Here is a 23,551-nt window from a genome sequence, read left to right as displayed (position 1 = left end):
AGGGTTAACGGTGCTACTCTTGTTTGTAGAATGCTGACCTACAGTGCTAGTCCTGTATGGTGCTTACTTAACAGTGCTACACTTGTAGGATGCTGATCTAATTGAGCTAGTTCTGATATGGTAGACATTCTGTAATTTCTCTTTAAGACATATTGAAGTCTTATATATACTTCATGTGACTCAAAATGTGTAAGATGATGTGCCATTTTAGAACAGAGTAAAATAATCTTAATTGGTAGTACCCATGATATGAAAATATAGTTAAAAAGCCTTCTGAAGTTTTCTTAATATATCAGTCTAGTTGAAATTTTAAAACTGGTTTAAAATGCATAACTACCTTTTTCATGAAACTGTCTTTATATTTTGAGTTTAACATAAATAATAATTGATTTTCGTAGGTTATCCTGAGTGAAGAAAGCCTAGATACACTTCAGTTTTATCGCTGTATTTTAAGTCCATATGTGGAATCTTACTGGTTGGCAGCATCATCGTTACTAAAGCTAGTTCAAGTGGAAAAAGAAGGTAAATGAATTGAGTTTATTAATAACATAATAATAAAAGTGAAAATATTCATTTTCAAACAATTTTTTTGTCAGAACCTATATTGGAATCTTTTTAATTATTATTATTAGAAATGGGAAAGGTGGAATATACTTATAAAGATAAGCTCAGAGTTAATGAGTTGAATAATGTCATTCTTTAATAATGGCACTTCTTATGTGCAAGTTAAAGATTTTTCATAGCTAGTTTTTTACTGTAAAACTAGTAAAGTAAAGAGGCATGATGGTTAAAAAATATTCTGATTTAAATATTTTGGGGAGGAATTTGAAAAATGCAATTTTCTTCACTTTTATTGGCTTACTACTTTTTATAGATTAATCATTTTAGTCCCAACATGAAAGTTGCTTCTAATTTATACAAATAGCATTTTGATTACTGTTATTTTGTTTGTGAATGAAAGGTCACTTTGACAGCAACTCATAGTAGGTAGGCAGAGAACAACTGTAATGTTTTTTTGTTTTTTTTTCTAATTGATGTGATTGGCAAAATATATTGAATGAAATATGACCATCACATTGTAAGACTTGGATGCACATGTTGTTTATAAAGATGAAAACTAGAAAGATATGTTTGTAGAAGTAAGGGGCAGTTTATAAACACTACATAATTTTTGTATTCACTTACAGAAAGCATATTCCTGAAAGAAATTCACAAGACAGCAGAAGAAAGATTACATCAGGGACTAATAGTTTACGGTAATGTTTGTTTTTAAATATTGTATGGTATTTTATGGATTTAGCATGTAGAGTTCTGTAAATGAATGTTTGTTTTTTCAAATCTTTTAGTAATTGAATCAAGTACTTGCTGTAAATAGTGTTTTTTATGAAAAACAGCATAAAAACTTAAGTTTGATCTTTTGGCCATCAGTTTTTTGTGTTTTTTTAGACTTTTTGTGGTATTGCACATAAAATTATAATAAAATTAATTTGAAAAGTTTCTGATTATTTCATAATTAAAGTTGACATAATTAGTTGATGTCTGCTTGATATTTTATTACAAACAACAGACAGTAACTTTAGTTTTTGGATGATTTAAAAATTCTATAAAAGTACTTGTTAAAAAGAGTAACATGTTTTATAAAGTATGTATTAAGAATTTGTTCTGTAAATGTTTGTTTTTTTAATTATAAAATTTGCCTTGACCTAGAAATTTAATTATCATTTTAAATGTATATAAAATTAGAATATTTACTATATTTGTATGGACAGTAGTTCTAACCTTTTTTTTTTGTAAAGAATTAGGAGATTATTTTTGTAGTTTATAATCAGAAATGAGAAATTGCCCATAAGGGAGAACAGATTGGTAAGCTCTTTTTACAGTTCTGACTTCTTATTTCTTTTTAGAACAGATTACAGTTTTGTGTTTTAAAAAATCTGTGAAAATAAGATATTGTGTAGTAAAATACTTTATCCAGGTTTTTCTTTTCACTGTAACTCTGACGTATATGTTATTTTGAACTGTGTGTGATGTATCTAAATTTTTCATGTTGTCAAAGTTGTGTTATATTTGACATTGTGAATGTCCTTAATAGTTTTTGTTTTGAAAATATTTTCAAGGTTTTCTTAATGTGTTTACAGAAGAGTGCTTTGCAGCTGACCAACTAAAGAATGCTGTGAAATTGTTCGAACATTGGAAAGTGGTGGAATGTTACATCCAAGACTCTGTGAAACTGTATTATCTAAGTTCAGGGTACAATTCAGAAGAAGCAGTAAATGAAATCATTAGAAACATTGAAGAGTACAAGGTATGAGGAAGAAGATGTATGCTGCATTGAAGATCAGTCTGTTCAACATAAAAATACAAGATGTTTAATTATGGCAATATATAAGCTACTAGTTACACCTACTAATACTCTTAAAGGAAAACTGAGTATGACATAAAGGTCATTGATTATTGGGGTAAACTAAGTAGGCAACTTTTTTTTGTTTTGTCTATGACATAAAATCTAGTAGCTATATGTTTGGAAAAACTGCAAAATATCAATATTTTGCTTATGCTGTAAAAGCCAGTACAGATGCATTTGGAGAAAACTGAATAATATTACTTGAGCTGTGACGTAAAAGCCACTACTGGTGGGTTTGGAGATTTATTGAATAATGCCACTATTTTAGCTATGACTTAAAAAAGCTACTAACTAGTAATAGGCTCAAAAGAAACTGGACAGACATCACTTTTTTGGCCAGGGTACAAAATGTTCTTGTTGCCATTACTTATTTGTTTGTCATGTAAAGATTGTCGCTGATGTGACAGGAGACAATGTATACACTGCCAGTGACAGATATTCAAAGTGAGGAGTTCTGCTGTTTTAAATGAAAACTATGAATAATGCGTTGGTTGTTTAAATGTGTACAGTTTCTAAGTTTAGCTGTGAACTGAGACTTAGTATAGAGATGTTTTGTAAAGGATATAACTGTTAAGAGACATTATTCAGATTTTTTTAGTTCAGTGTGTTTTATTTAGAGAACAAATAATGAACATATTTTCTTTTAACTTTATTGAATATTTTTGTTACCAGCACAAATTCAGTGGCAAAATTTGAATGCTTTTGTAGTTGAATTAAGTTTAGAAGAAGTTTCAACATCTAATTTCAGATTTAAACTGTGAGAAAAATGTATTAGATTATAAAGGATTTTCATTTAAGAAAACTGTGATAAATCTTTGTGAAATGAGATAATACAAAACCAAAAACTTTGTATGGCTATTTACGATGTATTAGAAGTAGCTTCCTTAAGTGTTTGAAAAGTTCCTGAAAACATCTTTGAATCCTACGAGCTTCTATTCTATGTTAAAGGTACTTTTATTAATGAAATGCAGAGAAACATAAATGAACAGTCATTTTTCAAAAAGTTAAACTGTGTTTAAAAACATTTTATACGATGTTTATTTTGTACTGTCAATAACATTTAAACTACATTAAATCATTTCTAGAATGGAGTAAAAAATGTGATTTTATTATAAACCTTAAAATATTCTATGTATCATGTAACATGTAAGTCCACAAGAAGAAAAAAATATGACAGTGCTTAGAAAGAACCAAAATAATAATAATAATAAAAAAAATTCCCACAGCACAAGTGTACAGTGAAGAGGTTGGAAAAAAGTTAGGAACTCTGGTTACGTTAACATTTACAAAAAAATTAAAGCAAGAAAAAGTAATTTTCTCATAGTACAACTGTTCAGTGAATCAGCTGGAAAGAGATAGCAACTGTGAATATCTTAGCATTTAAAAAAAATTAAAGCAATTAAAGTTGAGAGATATTGTTTGCATCAACTTCTTAGAAACCCCATTTGAACTGTTGGTTCCAGAAAGGATAGAATTATCTTGTGCTAAAAATCTCCTTTAGCATTTATTTTTATGTAGGAGACATAAATCATTTGTTGGGTTGCATTTGAAACCTAGCTCTGAAATGCATGAAAGATTTCTAGTTTTCAAGTAAAACTGTAGTGATGGCTATGATATATAACATTTGACATGTTATTGAATCTTAGTTTTCTTATCTAGCTTTCGGAAGTGACCTATTAAAATGACTTATGGTGGGCTTTATATTTAAAAAAAAAAATTCTCAGTCGCATAAATATGTTAAACCTCTAAAATATATAAAACTAATAAAAACTTTCACTAAACTCGATAATGACATTTTGACAAAGAATTGTAATTTTTTTGTGTGTATATATTGGATTTAAGTATAAGGAAGCAGTTGCTAGGAAATTGAAAAGTTTTACATCAAAGACAGCTCTATACAGGAACAATGGAATTATATAATATCTTTATAGTATCCTAGCCAGTCTTCATGGGACTGAATGGTAGTATTACCACTATAGATTGCTAAAAGATATGATTAAAAAATGATGTGAACCAAATTTAATTAATATACAGTTTTTATCAATGAACCTTTGAATGACTGCCACAGTTACGATAATGATTTTGAGATCATAAGTAACATTGTTTAGAATTACAAATAATATAATTATTGATTCATACATGCTAAAATTATGCCAGTTGTCACTTTATATCAGTTCAGACAAATAGTGAGAAAATCATGAATTGTAACTAAAATTATAGCTTTGTTGTATGACTTCAGGGTTGTAGATGAAAAGCATGGGTGGTGCAAACAACAAGGAATCATAGTCTTTATCCTGCAGATAATATCGTTTATTGATTATCACTGTCTAACCATCCCCATGTAAAAGTCAGAGGTATTATACACAGTTGACATTTAGTATGGAAAGTTTTCTACTATGTATGTATGTATGTATGTATGCATGCTTACTATACAATCATTATTTCACCATTTAGTTATATAGACAGCTTTGTTTTCATCTTTTCAGTATTAGTTTTAAAAAACAAATTTTCTGTTTCAAAATGCTAATTTGTACTGTACCATCGAACTTAATATTTCAGTTTATACAGTGTGCTGGAAAATAAACACAGTAAATATTAACGTATGTAAGAAAGTCAAACATTGAGTAACCCTTTGTTTGCATAAGGACTTGAGCCAGGCAATGATTCATTATTTGACATTTTACAGTAGTTTAATAACTTTCTTTTTTCAAGTTAATTTTAGGCTGTAATACATGAAGAATATCCTGTTGTTCAAGAATAGAATGCCTAGTTTATGAAGAGTAGATATAGTTTAAATGAAAAATAGTTTTGTAATGATCGTAAGATTGAAAAGTATATAAAACTACTAACTAAGGCCACTTGACTATGAATATAATTTTTTTTTTTAATTTATGGAATTATCTGTTAATTACCTGATTATTTACTTTTTCTTACTTAATAATATACTATCATTCCTACAAAGGTATACCACATAAGATTATATTTCTTGTATATATATTTTTTCGTGTGGAAACTGAAACTCGATATAGCTTATTAACATAAAACAAATAAATTCAGTTATCTCAGGTCTTATTCATGTGTTTATCTTTCAAAATTTAAATCTTAAGTGTGAAGAAACTAGTTTTTTAATTTGAAGAGATGGTTATAATATGAGAAGAAGTGGAGTTTTAAGAAACAATATATCGCAGGAATTTCAAGAGGAAGATATGTCTTGTCATTATGTTTTGGGGTTATCGTGGAGTAACCTTTATAGTTAATTTCAAATTTGTTATATGACTGTAATTCTATATTTATGAACACTATCTCAAAGTAGTTTTTGAGGTAAGAAAATATCAAATCTTTATTATCGTTCTCTAATTTACCACATTCTTCACATAGACAAAGAACAGTGTAAATTCGAAAACGTTTTGTGCATATCCATGTTATCTTAGTTTTACAGTATTTAAATCATGCAAATTTTAACCTGTTCAGTGCCGTAGACGAGATAACTCGTCCAAGCTGATCGGTAACAGTGCCGCGGACGAGTTAATTCGTTATCAATAATACCTAACTTCAGTGCTAGATGTCTGCACCATACATACGTTTGACCTACTTACAAATTTTTTCACTTTCGATCCAAAATGGCGTCACGAAAAAATTACAAAATGAAGAAGCATTAGAGTTGTATGGTAGCAGTTGAAATACTTGGTAGTCAACAAGTTAAAGCTGTCTGAAGAATGAAATTCGTGTTGCATCAACGTTACAAGAGCACATTTTCTTCGTGATATTCACTACTTTTGTATCTCGTGTATACATTAAAAACAAAACGCTCGTTTTTATGTTTTTTTCAGTGACCAACTTTTGTCGATACGTGCAAATAAATATCTCTAATGATGCAACTGAATCTTTTTGAAAACTAAAAGGTTTTTTTTAAAAATTACAAGTGGGATAAAATCGTATTTTAGTATCAGTACTTTATAGTCGGTTATTTTAAGTTAAATAAGGAACGTATTTTATTTTTATCCAATAGGATATGTTATAGGTAAAAATAGTTTTACGTATTGTACTATGTTGCTTATACTCTGTATTAATAACTTGCATTCAACTATCTGTAGCCGCTGTATTAACAAACGTAAAAGAAAATGTTTCACTAGAGGGCTTAGCCGAAAATTGTATGGTTATTTTCGGGGAAATGAAAGGATGCAGCTATAAGTAAATCTGATATAAGAGGCATTTGCGTGATCTGTATGATGATACGGTGATTTAAAACCTATAATTAATTTCTGTATATATGAGTGCGCTGAAAGAAAGAGTTATTAGCATTTATAAATCTTCACACCGCTGATTCACCAGAGGGCCCAAATTAGATAGAAAATTGTACATTTATTATATAACTCTTAGGACATGAATCAAATGTCGTAATTATCTTCTCTTTAAGTTAAAAATTCCTTGATTTTCTTAAATTGTATTTATTTTCTTCGTTCTTCATGCTCATTCTGAATAATATGCTTCTGAGTCTTATGGCAAGCTTGAGGGTTAACAACTGAAACTCGGCGTTCAATTCCCGCCCTGAACGCAGATAACCCATATTTCCGTTTAACGGTAAAAAACAAAAAAAAAAATGGTTACAGTAAATATTTATCAGGAAGAAAGTTGAACAACTGAAAATAACACTAATTTGAAAGAGAACCCTACATCAATATTTTCCTTTTATTATAAAGGCCTGCGAATTTAAACTTTATAAAAGTTGTTTTAATTTTAAATAACGGAATTTCCACAATTCATCTACACAGGTTTCGAAAATAATATTTTTTCTTTTCCTACCGTGTAAGAATATTTTTACAAATCGGAAAAAGAAAAAAAACTTGGATCAAATTATTGTTTCGTTTACCACAGTTAACATATTTTATTATGTTTGGGTTTCGGAATGACTGGTAAGACTCGCAGATGTGACTGGTTTTCACCGTCAGTCATTGGGTAGGTTAGACCATGTATTACTGAACAAAGTTCCGCCTTTGAACTTGATTATGCTGTACAAAATGTGAACGAATTAGGTAATCAATATGGTTTAAATAATTATGATGAAATAAAAAGAAATAGTTGTTTATAAGAAATTACTTTCTTCTTCCTATATTTTTTTGGTTTAAATTCCAATTTAATAAAACGAAGCTAATAAAATAACGATGGAGTCCTTGATCGAGTACTCTTTCCGCCGAAAGCTGTTAAATGGGTTATCTGCGTTGTATACACAGTGGGGCTCGATTTCCGAACTTGTAACTTTCTATAACACCACGCGATTACCTCTAAGCCACCGGAAAATAGCTTAAATAAAACCTTTCGAAAGGTATGCCTCTTTGCAAACACTACAAATATGGAACGTCAGACAGAACCATAAAACTTACGATCACATATTGTCTGCTAAACCACAGTTATTTTCGTTTTCATACATATTTCGTTACAAGGTTTAAAGAACCGAGCTGATGTTAAAGGGTTATAATAGAATAAACACATGCATAGCGTTTGGAGTTTCATTTACTCATTGAATATTATGAAAATGAAATACAGATATGAACTGAAGGAGCTCTTTCTCTCGTTCCATTTTCTCCTATACTTTGTTACTTATAAGGACTGGATTTCTCCCACAGCGGTCAGATTTGCAGGTAAATGGTGAACTAGAAGCACGTCAACCACTGTCACACCTAGCTGATGTTTGCAATAAATATGCATAATTCTGTATTATCGGACGATTTCATAGAAGCTGTACAATATCAAACAATGGTAAAGTTCTATATAATTTATTTTTCGGTATGCCAGATACCATTAAGTTATAAAATATTGGATATTTTACGTTACATTTGTTACTAAACTGTTAGAGTGCAATTGATCATACTCGATATAATTCTATTTTGAAGAGTTTTTCGAACAACAGCTGTAAAATAATCGTTATCTTTGTAACAGCGTTAATCTCAATTATTTTGGGGTCGACCAGTATTTTAGTAAGCCAAGATTTTTTTATTCCTTGGTGGCCGGTCCAGACGATGAGCATATTCGGTGATGGAGGTCTACCTCGCAGTCCTGAGACTGTGAGTTGAGTACCCTAATCACAAGGCCCAAGTGCTATAAAATCGTCATATTATATTATACATTTCATCAACAAATCTATTTCGAGTACTCTCCGTATATTTTATTATTAAATGTCCCTATGCATTAAAACTTCTTGTACCTCCTGGTTACTTCTAGTAGGCCCAGCACGGCCAGGTAGGTTAAAGCGTGCGACTCGTAATCCGAGGGTTACGGGTTCGCATTCTCTTCGTACCAAACATGCTCGCCTTTTCAGTCGTGGAGGCGTATTAATGTGATGGTCAATCCCACTATTCGTTGGTAAAAGAGTAGCCCAAGAGTTGGCGGTGGGTGGTGATGACTAGCTGCTTTCCCTCTAGTCTTGCACTGCTAAATTAGGAACGACTAGCGCAGATAGCCTTCGAGGAGCTTTGCGCGAAATTTAGAAAACAAGCGAACAATATTTCTAGTATTTTTCTTACACAAGCGTTCGTTATCCGAGGGAAAAAAATGTCATCTAGACAACAAGTTTGAAAATTTTGAAGATGGCTTAATTTAATACATAAATATTTATCATATGTTCTCCATTCAAGTTGTGCCTGAGTGGTTCAGCAGTAGGTTTACAGAATTAGAATGCTAATATTCTTGTTAGAGTTGCCACCGATGACAGATCTTCATGTATAGCTTTGTACTAAAACAATTTGTAATTATTGTAAAATAGTTTTCAGTACAATTTTATGTTTAGCTATGTATATTTCTACAACAAATTATTATTTTCAATGTATTTTATAAGAAGGGGGTTGAAAGCGAATTAGAAACAAAGTCAGATTAAGTGAAGGACGAATGGAAGGGTTGGAGCACAGTTAGAGACAAAATCATGTTTTATTAAAATAACTTAGGTGGTCTGAAGTACAGTCAGAGTCAAAAGCAGTTTAGGTTGAATAAGAGTAGAAGGGTTAGAAGCATAGTTAATTTAGATTGGAGAAAGTTGGGGATACAGGTAGATAGAAAATCAGCGCAGGTTAAAAATAAGTTTTAAATGTTTGTTTTCCTAAAGCATCAATATTTTCAACTATCATATTTTTTCTGTGTGATCAATTACTGTTAAAACGTTAACTATTTAATAAAATCACCAACCAAACTTACATGAACAATGGGGAAAGAATACTTACAAACCAGATGTCATTTAACTCGTAAACCAATAGGAAAACAAACAAACTTGTTTTTGAGTTTAATTTTAGCTTATTATTGTCGTAAGATTCCAATAAAAGCTTTCCACTTGGCGAAAATAATGGTTTATATTTTCCAACATTTTTTAACACGTTTATCTGTAAGAAGTATTTTTAGCTTGACAACTTCTTTCAACAATGTATTCTCCTTGATTAGTCTAGTTTTGCCCAAACAGCTTGGCCAGATAGTGTGGTCAGACTGAATCCGATAATTAATGGCTCGTAATCTGTGGCAGAACGAACGCACATTAGGGCTTGGATTCACTATAAAAATGGTGATCGAATCTCACTATTCAATTAGATGTCAAAGTTGTTATTGGTGGGGGTCTGTGGACTAGTAGTCAGTTGTCTTTCGTATATATATTTTGCGTAGTTTGTGCAAAATTTTAAAAGAAGCATTATTTTGTGGCAATCACGAGTAAATAAATAAAACATTTATAGGTGTGCGTGTTGATCTGCTGGTGAAATTACAAAGTATGCTGTCAATTTTCAAACTTCTGGTTTTGTTTGTACTTTCCATGGAAGGTTTAAATGTTACTTCTAGCGTTGTTACACTTTATACTTCGATTTTAAAACTCTTAGTACAAATAAGAGCGTACAAACTGAAAGTCATCACATTATTTTGAAGTTTCCAATTAAATACAAGAATAAATGCGAAAATCACTCTCCTTTTTATTTTTTATTGCATAAAATAGATGATGGATTAGCTTCTAAAAGCACAAAACCATTAGCATGGCGAGGCCCGGCATGGCCAAGCGCGTTAAGGCATGCGACTCGTAATCTAAGGATCGCGGATTCGCATCCGGGCGTTATAATGTGACGGTCAATCTCACTATTCGTTGGTAAAAGAGTAGCCCAAGAGTTGGCGGTGGGTGGTGATGACTAGCTGCCTTCCCTCTAGTCTTACGCTACTAAATTAGGGAGGGCTAGCACAGATAGCCCTCAGTAGCTTTGTGCGAAATTCAAAAATAAACAAACATTAGCATGGCGACGACTTTCGTTTACCCCTATTTAGGTATACTGCTTATTACAGAGTAGCCACAGTACAAAATTTAGATGTGTTATGTCTTTTATTTATATTTCTAATGCAATATAAAATAATTATAATATAATTAATATAAAATAATAAACAGTAAGTTTAATTTCCGAAGTTTTTTTTAGTTCGTAAATGTTTGTTTTTGAATTTCGCGCAAAGCTACACGAGGGTTATCTGTGCTACCCGTCCCGAATTTAGCAGTGTAAGACTAGAGGGAAGGCAGCTAGTCATTACCATCCACCGCCAACTGTTGGGCTACTAATTTAGCAACGAATAGTGGGATTGAACGTTACATTATAACGCCCTCACGGCTAAAAGGCGCGACAGGGATGCGAACCCGCGACCCTCAGATTACGAGTCGCACGCCTTAACTCACCTGGCCATGCCGGGCCAAGTTCGTAAATATTGTTACTAAAAAAAAACGACACGGACATTCTTTTAAATATTATTTAGAAATGTATCATTCCTTGATGACTCGATGGAAAACGTGAGCGAGGCTCGATATCCGAGACGGGAACACTACACATATATCAAATTCTGCAGCTTTGAAATTATTAATTCATCTTCTGATCTGGTGTGTGTAAGTCAACAACCAGCATGATAGGCGCTGCTGCCTGTCTCTATAATATTAAGTTATTTTGAACGCGGTTCTGATTCAAAACCAACAAGTAAAATTTGAATTAAAAATACGATTTCACCTGCAGCTGATGATTGATTGTTATTATTTTTTTAAATAATTGAGAACTTTTTCGTGTTTTACTGAGGTTTTTTTTTTACAAGTTACATATTTTATTTATACTGGATGTGGTACACAGAGTCAGAGTCTTCAGTTTTATTGACCGCAGTTATTTAGTTATTCAAACATGTAAATAAATTTCAAAAGTAACACTTGGATTGAATGTTGGACATACGTTTTATCATTCTGTCATTTGGAGATACTTTACAAGGTATCTTATTTATAAAATAAAACATCAAACTAAGAACAAAGGATATTTTATTAATTATGCCATGTACAACTATATTACAAACACGTTATTTATAACCATAATTATTCTGTATAACTGTAGGATATTTATTCCATAGTAAGAATATTTTATTACTAAGAATTGTTGAAGTGAGTGCAATTTCAAGAAGTTCTTAAATATCGCCTTTACAATACGTTGCAGGATTACATTTTTTATCACACTGCCTTTATTTCAGGTTTACTTGGATTATTGACTGAAAAGGTCATTATCCTACTGAACGATATTTATTTCATTAGGCAGTTCAATGGTAATGTCTTTTTTTATAGCAACAATATCAATATAATGTAGGGTAAAGAACCTAATGATGGCCTAAGTAAATCGAAACGTCGTTACTTGTTTTGTACTTTTAAACGAGCGCTTTGAAAAACCCGGACAAGCCTTCTAAGTTCTATACATCTACTTCGAGTGTCGAGTGTGTTCCTCGTCATCATGAATTATTTTGACAGTTTATTTGAATGGGCCTGGCATGGCCAGGTTGTTAGGGCGCTCGACTCGTTAACTGAGGGTCGCGAGTTCGAATCTGCGTCACACCGAATATGCTTGTCCTTTCAGCCGTGGGGGCGTTATAATGTGATGATCAATCCCACTATTCTTTGGTAAAAAGAGTTGGCACTGGGTAGTAATGACAAGCTGCTTTTCCTTTAGTCTTGCACTGCTAAATTAGGAACGGCTAGTGCAGATAGCCCTAGTGTAGCTTTGCGAAATATATAAAAAAAAAACAACAAATAGTAAATTGAATCATGGTGTGGAAATTACACAATACAGGAGTTTGTGACTGCTGTGGAATACAAATAACACGCTCTGTTATAAGGAAAAACAGTGTGTTTTGTCGTGTATTATTAGTGAAGTGGTAGCGTGTTCACACCTGCAACCATTTTGTACTCGTGCATTTCACAGTGTAATGTTAAATTTGAATATTGAAAAATGCGTAGAGATGATCTATATATAGTTGTATCATCTCTACGTTATTGTTTGGTTTATTTTTGGCACTACTATTTCTACACCATTTTAAATTTACAAAAATGTTTTATATTACTTATTTAATTTTAAAGCCATGAAAATACAGATGGAATAACACGTGCTGTACAAAAAAACAACAACAACAACAAAAAACACTGAATAATTAGAACTACGCTAATATTTGTACGATCAGTTTATTCCCTGTATAGCAGAAAATATTTGTGAATAAACTAAATGTGGGTTATTTAGGTCTTCTCGATTCTATCTTTTATCTGCTGGTCTAGCATACGTATCACACGTTATTATATAGCAATAAATGTAAGACATGTATGTATAGTCTATAACAGTTACGGAACATTTGAAATTATCGTAAATATTTAATTTTTTTTTTTGAAACAGTGTGATTCATGAGATCATAAGTGATAAATCATACACGATTTGAGCGTCTCCTGATGCGATTATACTTTTCTTTCTTAAGTTAAAGATATGAAAAAGCAAAATGTTTTATTAGTCAGTCAGTTTTTCTCTTAACTTGTATTCATTAATTCATTATATCATTAATAAAACTTGTCAAAGAAATCTGTTTTATACTGTTTTTTTTATTTGATAGCTGAATAACTTAAATGCTCAAAAGAACATTAAAAACATTCTAAAATCGCAGCGATATGGAATGACAATGCGCAATCTCTCTGAACTTTGTTACTGCCAGAGAGGGGGATGAAGCCACAGTGAACTTTGTTACTGCCAGAGTGGGGGATGAAGCCACAGTGAACTTTGTTACTGCCAGAGAGGAGGATGAAGCCACAGTGAACTTTGTTACTGCCAGAGTGGGGGATGAAGCCACAGTTAACTTTGTTACTGCCAGAGTGGGGGATGAAATCATAATGAACTTTGTTACTGCCAGAGTGGGGATGAAGCCACAGTGAACTTTGTTACTGCCAGAGTGGGGGATGAAGCCACAGTGAACTTTGTTACTGCCAGAGAGGAGGATGAAGCCACAGTGAACTTTGTTACTGCCAGAGAGGGGGGATGAAGCCACAGTGAACTTTGTTACTGCCAGAGTGGGGATGAAGCCACAGTGAACTTTGTTACTGCCAGAGTGGGGATGAAGCCACAGTGAACTTTGTTACTGCCAGAGTGGGGATGAAATCACAGTGAACTTTGTTACTGCCAGAGAGGGGGATGAAGCCACAGTGAACTTTGTTACTGCCAGAGTGGGGGATGAAGCCACAGTGAACTTTGTTACTGCCAGAGAGGGGGATGAAGCCACAGTGAACTTTGTTACTGCCAGAGAGGGGGATGAAGCCACAGTGAACTTTGAACTTTGTTACTGCCAGAGAGGAGGATGAAGCCACAGTGAACTTTGTTACTGCCAGAGAGGGGGATGAAGCCACAGTGAACTTTGTTACTGCCAGAGTGGGGGATGAAATTGTTACTGCCAGAGTGGGGGATGTTACTGCCAGAGTGGGGGATGAAGCCACAGTGAACTTTGTTACTGCCAGAGTGGGGGATGAAGCCACAGTGAACTTTGTTACTGCCAGAGAGGAGGATGAAGCCACAGTGAACTTTGTTACTGCCAGAGTGGGGATGAAGCCACAGTGAACTTTGTTACTGCCAGAGAGGGGGATGAAGCCACAGTGAACTTTGTTACTGCCAGAGTGGGGATGAAGCCACAGTGAACTTTGTTACTGCCAGAGTGGGGATGAAGCCACAGTGAACTTTGTTACTGCCAGAGTGGGGATGAAGCCACAGTGAACTTTGTTACTGCCAGAGTGGGGATGAAGCCACAGTGAACTTTGTTACTGCCAGAGTGGGGGATGAAGCCACAGTGAACTTTGTTACTGCCAGAGAGGGGGATGAAGCCACAGTGAACTTTGTTACTGCCAGAGTGGGGATGAAATCGTAATGAACTTTGTTACTGCCAGAGAGGGGGATGAAGCCACAGTGAACTTTGTTACTGCCAGAGAGGGGGATGAAGCCACAGTGAACTTTGTTACTGCCAGAGTGGGGGATGAAGCCACAGTGAACTTTGTTACTGCCAGAGAGGGGGATGAAGCCACAGTGAACTTTGTTACTGCCAGAGTGGGGATGAAGCCACAGTGAACTTTGTTACTGCCAGAGTGGGGGATGAAGCCACAGTTAACTTTGTTACTGCCAGAGAGGGGGATGAAGCCACAGTGAACTTTGTTACTGCCAGAGTGGGGATGAAGCCACAGTGAACTTTGTTACTGCCAGAGTGGGGATGAAATCCACAGTGAACTTTGTTACTGCCAGAGAGGAGGATGAAGCCACAGTGAACTTTGTTACTGCCAGAGAGGAGGATGAAGCCACAGTGAACTTTGTTACTGCCAGAGAGGAGGATGAAGCCACAGTGAACTTTGTTACTGCCAGAGTGGGGGGGGATGAAGCCACAGTGAACTTTGTTACTGCCAGAGTGGGGGATGCCACAGTGAACTTTGTTACTGCCAGAGTGGGGGATGAAGCCACAGTGAACTTTGTTACTGCCAGAGTGGGGATGAAGTGAACTTTGTTACTGCCAGAGAGGGGGATGAAGCCACAGTGAACTTTGTTACTGCCAGAGTGGGGGATGAAGCCACAGTGAACTTTGTTACTGCCAGAGTGGGGGATGAAGCCACAGTGAACTTTGTTACTGCCAGAGAGGGGGATGAAGCCACAGTGAACTTTGTTACTGCCAGAGAGGGGGATGAAGCCACAGTGAACTTTGTTACTGCCAGAGTGGGGGATGAAGCCACAGTGAACTTTGTTACTGCCAGAGTGGGGATGAAGCCACAGTGAACTTTGTTACTGCCAGAGTGGGGATGAAGCCACAGTTAACTTTGTTACTGCCAGAGTGGGGGATGAAGCCACAGTGAACTTTGTTACTGCCAGAGTGGAGGATGAAGCCACAGTGAACTTTGTTACTGCCAGAGTGGGGGATGAAGCCACAGTGAACTTTGTTACTGCCAGAGTGGGGGATGAAGCCACAGTGAACTTTGTTACTGCCAGAGAGGGGGATGAAGCCACAGTGAACTTTGTTACTGCCAGAGAGGGGGATGAAGCCACAGTGAACTTTGTTACTGCCAGAGTGGGGGATGAAGCCACAGTGAACTTTGTTACTGCCAGAGTGGGGATGAAGCCCAGTGAACTTTGTTACTGCCAGAGTGGGGATGAAGCCACAGTGAACTTTGTTACTGCCAGAGTGGGGATGAAGCCACAGTGAACTTTGTTACTGCCAGAGTGGGGATGAAGCCACAGTGAACTTTGTTACTGCCAGAGAGGGGGATGAAGCCACAGTGAACTTTGTTACTGCCAGAGTGCCAGGGGGATGAAGCCACAGTGAACTTTGTTACTGCCAGAGTGGGGATGAAGCCACAGTGAACTTTGTTACTGCCAGAGTGGGGATGAAGCCACAGTGAACTTTGTTACTGCCAGAGTGGGGATGCCACAGTGAACTTTGTTACTGCCAGAGTGGGGATGAAGCCACAGTGAACTTTGTTACTGCCAGAGTGGGGGATGAAATCACAATGAACTTTGTTACTGCCACAGTGAACTTTGACTGCCAGAGTGGGGGATGAAATCACAGTGAACTTTGTTACTGCCAGAGGGGGATGAAGCCACAGTGAACTTTGTTACTGCCAGAGTGGGGATGAGTGAACAGTGAACTTTGTTACTGCCAGAGAGGGGGATGAAGCCACAGTGAACTTTGTTACTGCCAGAGTGGGGGATGAAGCCACAGTGAACTTTGTTACTGCCAGAGAGGGGATGAAGCCACAGTGAACTTTGTTACTGCCAGAGAGGGGGATGAAGCCACAGTGAACTTTGTTACTGCCAGAGTGGGGGATGAAGCCACAGTGAACTTTGTTACTGCCAGAGTGGGGGATGAAGCCACAGTGAACTTTGTTACTGCCAGAGAGGAGGATGAAGCCACAGTGAACTTTGTTACTGCCAGAGTGGGGGATGAAGCCACAGTGAACTTTGTTACTGCCAGAGTGGGGGATGAAGCCACAGTGAACTTTGTTACTGCCAGAGAGGGGGATGAAGCCACAGTGAACTTTGTTACTGCCAGAGAGGGGATGAAGCCACAGTGAACTTTGTTACTGCCACTTTGAGCCAGAGGGGGATGAAGCCACAGTGAACTTTGTTACTGCCAGAGTGGGGATGAAGCCACAGTGAACTTTGTTACTGCCAGAGTGGGGATGAAGCCACAGTGAACTTTGTTACTGCCAGAGAGGGGGATGAAGCCACAGTGAACTTTGTTACTGCCAGAGAGGGGGATGAAGCCACAGTGAACTTTGTTACTGCCAGAGAGGGGGATGAAGCCACAGTGAACTTTGTTACTGCCAGAGAGGAGGATGAAGCCACAGTGAACTTTGTTACTGCCAGAGTGGGGATGAAGCCACAGTTAACTTTGTTACTGCCAGAGTGGGGGATGAAGCCACAGTGAACTTTGTTACTGCCAGAGAGGGGGATGAAGCCACAGTGAACTTTGTTACTGCCAGAGTGGGGATGAAGCCACAGTGAACTTTGTTACTGCCAGAGAGGGGGATGAAGCCACAGTGAACTTTGTTACTGCCAGAGTGGGGATGAAGCCACAGTGAACTTTGTTACTGCCAGAGAGGGGGATGAAGCCACAGTGAACTTTGTTACTGCCAGAGAGGGGGATGAAGCCACAGTGAACTTTGTTACTGCCAGAGTGGGGATGAAGCCACAGTGAACTTTGTTACTGCCAGAGAGGAGGATGAAGCCACAGTGAACTTTGTTACTGCCAGAGTGGGGGATGAAGCCACAGTGAACTTTGTTACTGCCAGAGAGGGGGATGAAGCCACAGTGAACTTTGTTACTGCCAGAGTGGGGGATGAAGCCACAGTGAACTTTGTTACTGCCAGAGTGGGGGATGAAGCCACAGTGAACTTTGTTACTGCCAGAGAGGAGGATGAAGCCACAGTGAACTTTGTTACTGCCAGAGTGGGGGATGAAGCCACAGTGAACTTTGTTACTGCCAGAGTGGGGATGAAAGCCACAATGAACTTTGTTACTGCCAGAGTGGGGGATGAAGCCACAGTGAACTTTGTTACTGCCAGAGTGGGGGATGAAGCCACAGTGAACTTTGTTACTGCCAGAGAGGGGGATGGCCACAGTGAAACTGCCAGAGAGGGGGATGAAGCCACAGTGAACTTTGTTACTGCCAGAGTGGGGGATGAAGCCACAGTGAACTTTGTTACTGCCAGAGAGGGGATGAAGCCACAGTGAACTTTGTTACTGCCAGAGAGGGGGATGAAGCCACAGTGAACTTTGTTACTGCCAGAGTGGAGGATGAAGCCACAGTGAACTTTGTTACTGCCAGAGAGGGGGATGAAGCCACAGTGAACTTTGTTACTGCCAGAGGGGGATGAAGCCACAGTGAACTTTGTTACTGCCAGTGAACTTTGTTACTGCCAGAGTGGGGGATGAAGCCACAGTGAACTTTGTTACTGCCAGAGTGGGGATGAAGCCACAGTGAACTTTGTTACTGCCAGAGAGGGGGATGAAGCCACAGTGAACTTTGTTACTGCCAGAGAGGGGGATGAAGCCACAGTGAACTTTGTTACTGCCAGAGTGGGGGATGAAGCCACAGTGAACTTTGTTACTGCCAGAGTGGGGGATGAAGCCACAGTGAACTTTGTTACTGCCAGAGAGGGGGATGGGGATGAACTTTGTTACTGCCAGAGAGTGGGGATGAAGCCACAGTGAACTTTGTTACTGCCAGAGAGGGGGATGAAGCCACAGTGAACTTTGTTACTGCCAGAGTGGGGATGAAGCCACAGTGAACTTTGTTACTGCCAGAGAGGGGGATGAAGCCACAGTGAACTTTGTTACTGCCAGAGTGGGGATGAAGCCACAGTGAACTTTGTTACTGCCAGAGAGGGGGATGAAGCCACAGTGAACTTTGTTACTGCCAGAGAGGGGGGATGAAGCCACAGTGAACTTTGTTACTGCCAGATGAAGCCACAGTGAACTTTGTTACTGCCAGAGTGGTGATGAAACACAGTGAACTTTGTTACTGCCAGAGTGGGGGATGAAGCCACAGTGAACTTTGTTACTGCCAGAGTGGGGATGAAGCCACAGTGAACTTTGTTACTGCCAGAGAGGGGGATGAAGCCACAGTGAACTTTGTTACTGCCAGAGAGGGGGATGAAGCCACAGTGAACTTTGTTACTGCCAGAGTGGGGGATGGCCACAGTGAACTTTGTTACTGCCAGAGTGGGGATGAAAGCCAAGTGAACTTTGTTACTGCCAGAGTGGGGGATGAAGCCACAGTGAACTTTGTTACTGCCAGAGTGGGGGATGCCACAGTGAACTTTGTTACTGCCAGAGAGGGGATGGCCACATGAACTTTGTTACTGCCAGAGTGGGGGATGAAGCCACAGTGAACTTTGTTACTGCCAGAGTGGGGATGAAGCCACAGTGAACTTTGTTACTGCCAGAGTGGGGATGAAGCCACAGTGAACTTTGTTACTGCCAGAGAGGAGGATGAAGCCACAGTGAACTTTGTTACTGCCAGAGTGGGGATGAAGCCACAGTGAACTTTGTTACTGCCAGAGTGGGGGATGAAGCCACAGTGAACTTTGTTACTGCCAGAGAGGGGGGATGAAGCCACAGTGAACTTTGTTACTGCCAGAGAGGAGGATGAAGCCACAGTGAACTTTGTTACTGCCAGAGTGGGGGATGAAACTGCCAGAGTGGGAGGATGAAGCCACAGTGAACTTTGTTACTGCCAGAGTGGGGGGATGAAGCCACAGTGAACTTTGTTACTGCCAGAGTGGGGGATGAAGCCACAGTGAACTTTGTTACTGCCAGAGAGGGGGATGAAGCCACAGTGAACTTTGTTACTGCCAGAGAGGGGGATGAAGCCACAGTGAACTTTGTTACTGCAGAGAGGAGGATGAAGCCACAGTGAACTTTGTTACTGCCAGAGAGGGGATGAAGCCACAGTGAACTTTGTTACTGCCAGAGGGGGGGGATGAAGCCACAGTGAACTTTGTTACTGCCAGAGAGGAGGATGAAGCCACAGTGAACTTTGTTACTGCCAGAATGGGGGTGAAGCCACAGTGAACTTTGTTACTGCCAGAGTGGGGATGAAGCCACAGTTAACTTTGTTACTGCCAGAGAGGGGGATGAAGCCACAGTGAACTTTGTTACTGCCAGAGTGGGGGATGAAGCCACAGTGAACTTTGTTACTGCCAGAGAGGGGGATGAAGCCACAGTGAACTTTGTTACTGCCAGAGGGGGGATGAAGCCACAGTGAACTTTGTTACTGCCAGAGTGGGGGATGAAGCCACAGTGAACTTTGTTACTGCCAGAGTGGGGGATGAAGCCACAGTGAACTTTGTTACTGCCAGAGTGGGGGATGGCCACAGTGAACTTTGTTACTGCCAGAGTGGGGGATGAAGCCACAGTGAACTTTGTTACTGCCAGAGTGGGGGATGAAGCCACAGTGAACTTTGTTACTGCCAGAGTGGGGGATGAAATCGTAATGAACTTTGTTACTGCCAGAGAGGAGGATGAAGCCACAGTGAACTTTGTTACTGCCAGAGTGGGGATGAAGCCACAGTGAACTTTGTTACTGCCAGAGAGGGGGATGAAGCCACAGTGAACTTTGTTACTGCCAGAGTGGGGGATGAAGCCACAGTGAACTTTGTTACTGCCAGAGTGGGGGATGAAGCCACAGTGAACTTTGTTACTGCCAGAGTGGGGGATGAAGCCACAGTGAACTTTGTTACTGCCAGAGTGGGGATGAAGCCACAGTGAACTTTGTTACTGCCAGAGAGGGGGATGAAGCCACAGTGAACTTTGTTACTGCCAGAGTGGGGATGAAGCCACAGTGAACTTTGTTACTGCCAGAGTGGGGATGAAGCCACAGTGAACTTTGTTACTGCCAGAGTGGGGATGGCCACAGTGAACTTTGTTACTGCCAGAGTGGGGATGAACTTTGAACTTTGTTACTGCCAGAGAGGGGGATGAAGCCACAGTGAACTTTGTTACTGCCAGAGAGGGGGATGAAGCCACAGTGAACTTTGTTACTGCCAGAAGTTACTGCCAGAGTGGGGATGAAGCCACAGTGAACTTTGTTACTGCCAGAGTGGGGATGAAGCCACAGTGAACTTTGTTACTGCCAGAGAGGGGGATGAAGCCACAGTGAACTTTGTTACTGCCAGAGTGGGGGATGAAGCCACAGTGAACTTTGTTACTGCCAGAGAGGGGATGAAGCCACAGTGAACTTTGTTACTGCCAGAGAGGGGGATGAAGCCACAGTGAACTTTGTTACTGCCAGAGTGGGGGATGAAGCCACAGTGAACTTTGTTACTGCCAGAGTGGGGGATGAAGCCACAGTGAACTTTGTTACTGCCAGAGAGGGGGATGAAGCCACAGTGAACTTTGTTACTGCCAGAGTGGGGGATGAAGCCACAGTGAACTTTGTTACTGCCAGAGAGGGGGATGAAGCCACAGTGAACTTTGTTACTGCCAGAGAGGAGGATGAAGCCACAGTGAACTTTGTTACTGCCAGAGTGGGGATGAAGCCACAGTGAACTTTGTTACTGCCAGAGAGGAGGATGAAGCCACAGTGAACTTTGTTACTGCCAGAGTGGGGGATGAAGCCACAGTGAACTTTGTTACTGCCAGAGTGGGGGATGAAGCCACAGTGAACTTTGTTACTGCCAGAGTGGGGGATGAAGCCACAGTGAACTTTGTTACTGCCAGAGAGGAGGATGAAGCCACAGTGAACTTTGTTACTGCCAGAGAGGGGGATGAAGCCACAGTGAACTTTGTTACTGCCAGAGTGGGGATGAAGCCACAGTGAACTTTGTTACTGCCAGAGAGGGGGATGAAGCCACAGTGAACTTTGTTACTGCCAGAGTGGGGGATGAAGCCACAGTGAACTTTGTTACTGCCAGAGTGGGGATGAAGCCACAGTGAACTTTGTTACTGCCAGAGTGGGGGATGAAGCCACAGTGAACTTTGTTACTGCCAGAGTGGGGATGAAGCCACAGTGAACTTTGTTACTGCCAGAGTGGGGGATGAAGCCACAGTGAACTTTGTTACTGCCAGAGTGGGGATGAAGCCACAGTGAACTTTGTTACTGCCAGAGAGGGGGATGAAGCCACAGTGAACTTTGTTACTGCCAGAGAGGGGGATGAAGCCACAGTGAACTTTGTTACTGCCAGAGAGGGGGATGAAGCCACAGTGAACTTTGTTACTGCCAGAGAGGGGGATGAAGCCACAGTGAACTTTGTTACTGCCAGAGTGGGGGATGAAGCCACAGTGAACTTTGTTACTGCCAGAGAGGGGGATGAAGCCACAGTGAACTTTGTTACTGCCAGAGTGGGGGCCACAGTGAACTTTGTTACTGCCAGAGTGGGGATGAAGCCACAGTGAACTTTGTTACTGCCAGAGAGGGGGATGAAGCCACAGTGAACTTTGTTACTGCCAGACAGTGAACTTTGTTACTGCCAGAGAGGGGGATGAAGCCACAGTGAACTTTGTTACTGCCAGAGTGGGGATGAAGCCACAGTGAACTTTGTTACTGCCAGAGTGGGGGATGAAGCCACAGTGAACTTTGTTACTGCCAGAGAGGGGGATGAAGCCACAGTGAACTTTGTTACTGCCTGCAGTGAACACTGCCAGAGTGGGGGATGAAGCCACAGTGAACTTTGTTACTGCCAGAGTGGGGGATGAAGCCACAGTGAACTTTGTTACTGCCAGAGAGGGGGATGAAGCCACAGTGAACTTTGTTACTGCCAGAGAGGGGGATGAAGCCACAGTGAACTTTGTTACTGCCAGAGTGGGGGATGAAGCCACAGTGAACTTTGTTACTGCCAGAGTGGGGGATGAAGCCACAGTGAACTTTGTTACTGCCAGAGTGGGGGATGAAGCCACAGTGAACTTTGTTACTGCCAGAGTGGGGGATGAAGCCACAGTGAACTTTGTTACTGCCAGAGTGGGGGATGAAGCCACAGTGAACTTTGTTACTGCCAGAGTGGGGGATGAAGCCACAGTGAACTTTGTTACTGCCAGAGAGGGGATGAAGCCACAGTGAACTTTGTTACTGCCAGAGAGGGGGATGAAGCCACAGTGAACTTTGTTACTGCCAGAGAGGGGGATGAAGCCACAGTGAACTTTGTTACTGCCAGAGTGGGGGATGAAGCCACAGTGAACTTTGTTACTGCCAGAGTGGGGGATGAAGCCACAGTGAACTTTGTTACTGCCAGAGTGGGGGATGAAGCCACAGTGAACTTTGTTACTGCCAGAGTGGGGGATGAAGCCACAGTTAACTTTGTTACTGCCAGAGTGGGGGATGAAGCCACAGTGAACTTTGTTACTGCCAGAGAGGGGGATGAAGCCACAGTGAACTTTGTTACTGCCAGAGTGGGGATGAAGCCACAGTGAACTTTGTTACTGCCAGAGTGGGGGATGAAGCCACAGTGAACTTTGTTACTGCCAGAGTGGGGATGAAGCCACAGTGAACTTTGTTACTGCCAGAGTGGGGATGAAGCCACAGTGAACTTTGTTACTGCCAGAGTGGGGATGAAGCCACAGTGAACTTTGTTACTGCCAGAGTGGGGGATGAAGCCACAGTGAACTTTGTTACTGCCAGAGTGGGGATGAAGCCACAGTGAACTTTGTTACTGCCAGAGAGGGGGATGAAGCCACAGTGAACTTTGTTACTGCCAGAGTGGGGATGAAGCCACAGTGAACTTTGTTACTGCCAGAGTGGGGGATGAAGCCACAGTGAACTTTGTTACTGCCAGAGTGGGGGATGAAGCCACAGTGAACTTTGTTACTGCCAGAGAGGGGGGATGAAGCCACAGTGAACTTTGTT

The 23,551-nt window shown here is 39.7% G+C and overlaps 2 protein-coding genes across 14 annotated transcripts in view; both read left to right on the top strand.

The window, feature by feature from the left end:
• LOC143229063 (glycerol-3-phosphate acyltransferase 1, mitochondrial-like) overlaps positions 1–3,503 on the top strand; it is a 70,927-nt gene extending 67,424 nt beyond the window's left edge. For all 6 annotated transcript variants that reach the window (XM_076460809.1, XM_076460810.1, XM_076460811.1 and 3 more), the window contains 3 exons: positions 399–522; positions 1,188–1,256; positions 2,139–3,503. In XM_076460809.1, the coding sequence (XP_076316924.1) occupies positions 399–522; positions 1,188–1,256; positions 2,139–2,311 (366 nt within the window). In that variant the 3' untranslated portion in view covers positions 2,312–3,503. The remainder of the gene's footprint in view (positions 1–398; positions 523–1,187; positions 1,257–2,138) is intronic.
• Positions 1–23,551, top strand: part of LOC143229062 (protein slit-like) — a 561,294-nt gene that overhangs the window by 427,668 nt on the left and 110,075 nt on the right. The gene's annotated exons all lie outside the window — the stretch shown is intronic.

The sequence above is a fragment of the Tachypleus tridentatus genome, chromosome 10 (assembly GCF_004210375.1).
Source record: "Tachypleus tridentatus isolate NWPU-2018 chromosome 10, ASM421037v1, whole genome shotgun sequence".
In the NCBI taxonomy this organism is placed as follows: domain Eukaryota; kingdom Metazoa; phylum Arthropoda; class Merostomata; order Xiphosura; family Limulidae; genus Tachypleus; species Tachypleus tridentatus.
The sequence above is the reverse complement of the archived record's forward strand: the minus strand, read 5'-3'. Positions and strand labels throughout refer to the sequence as shown.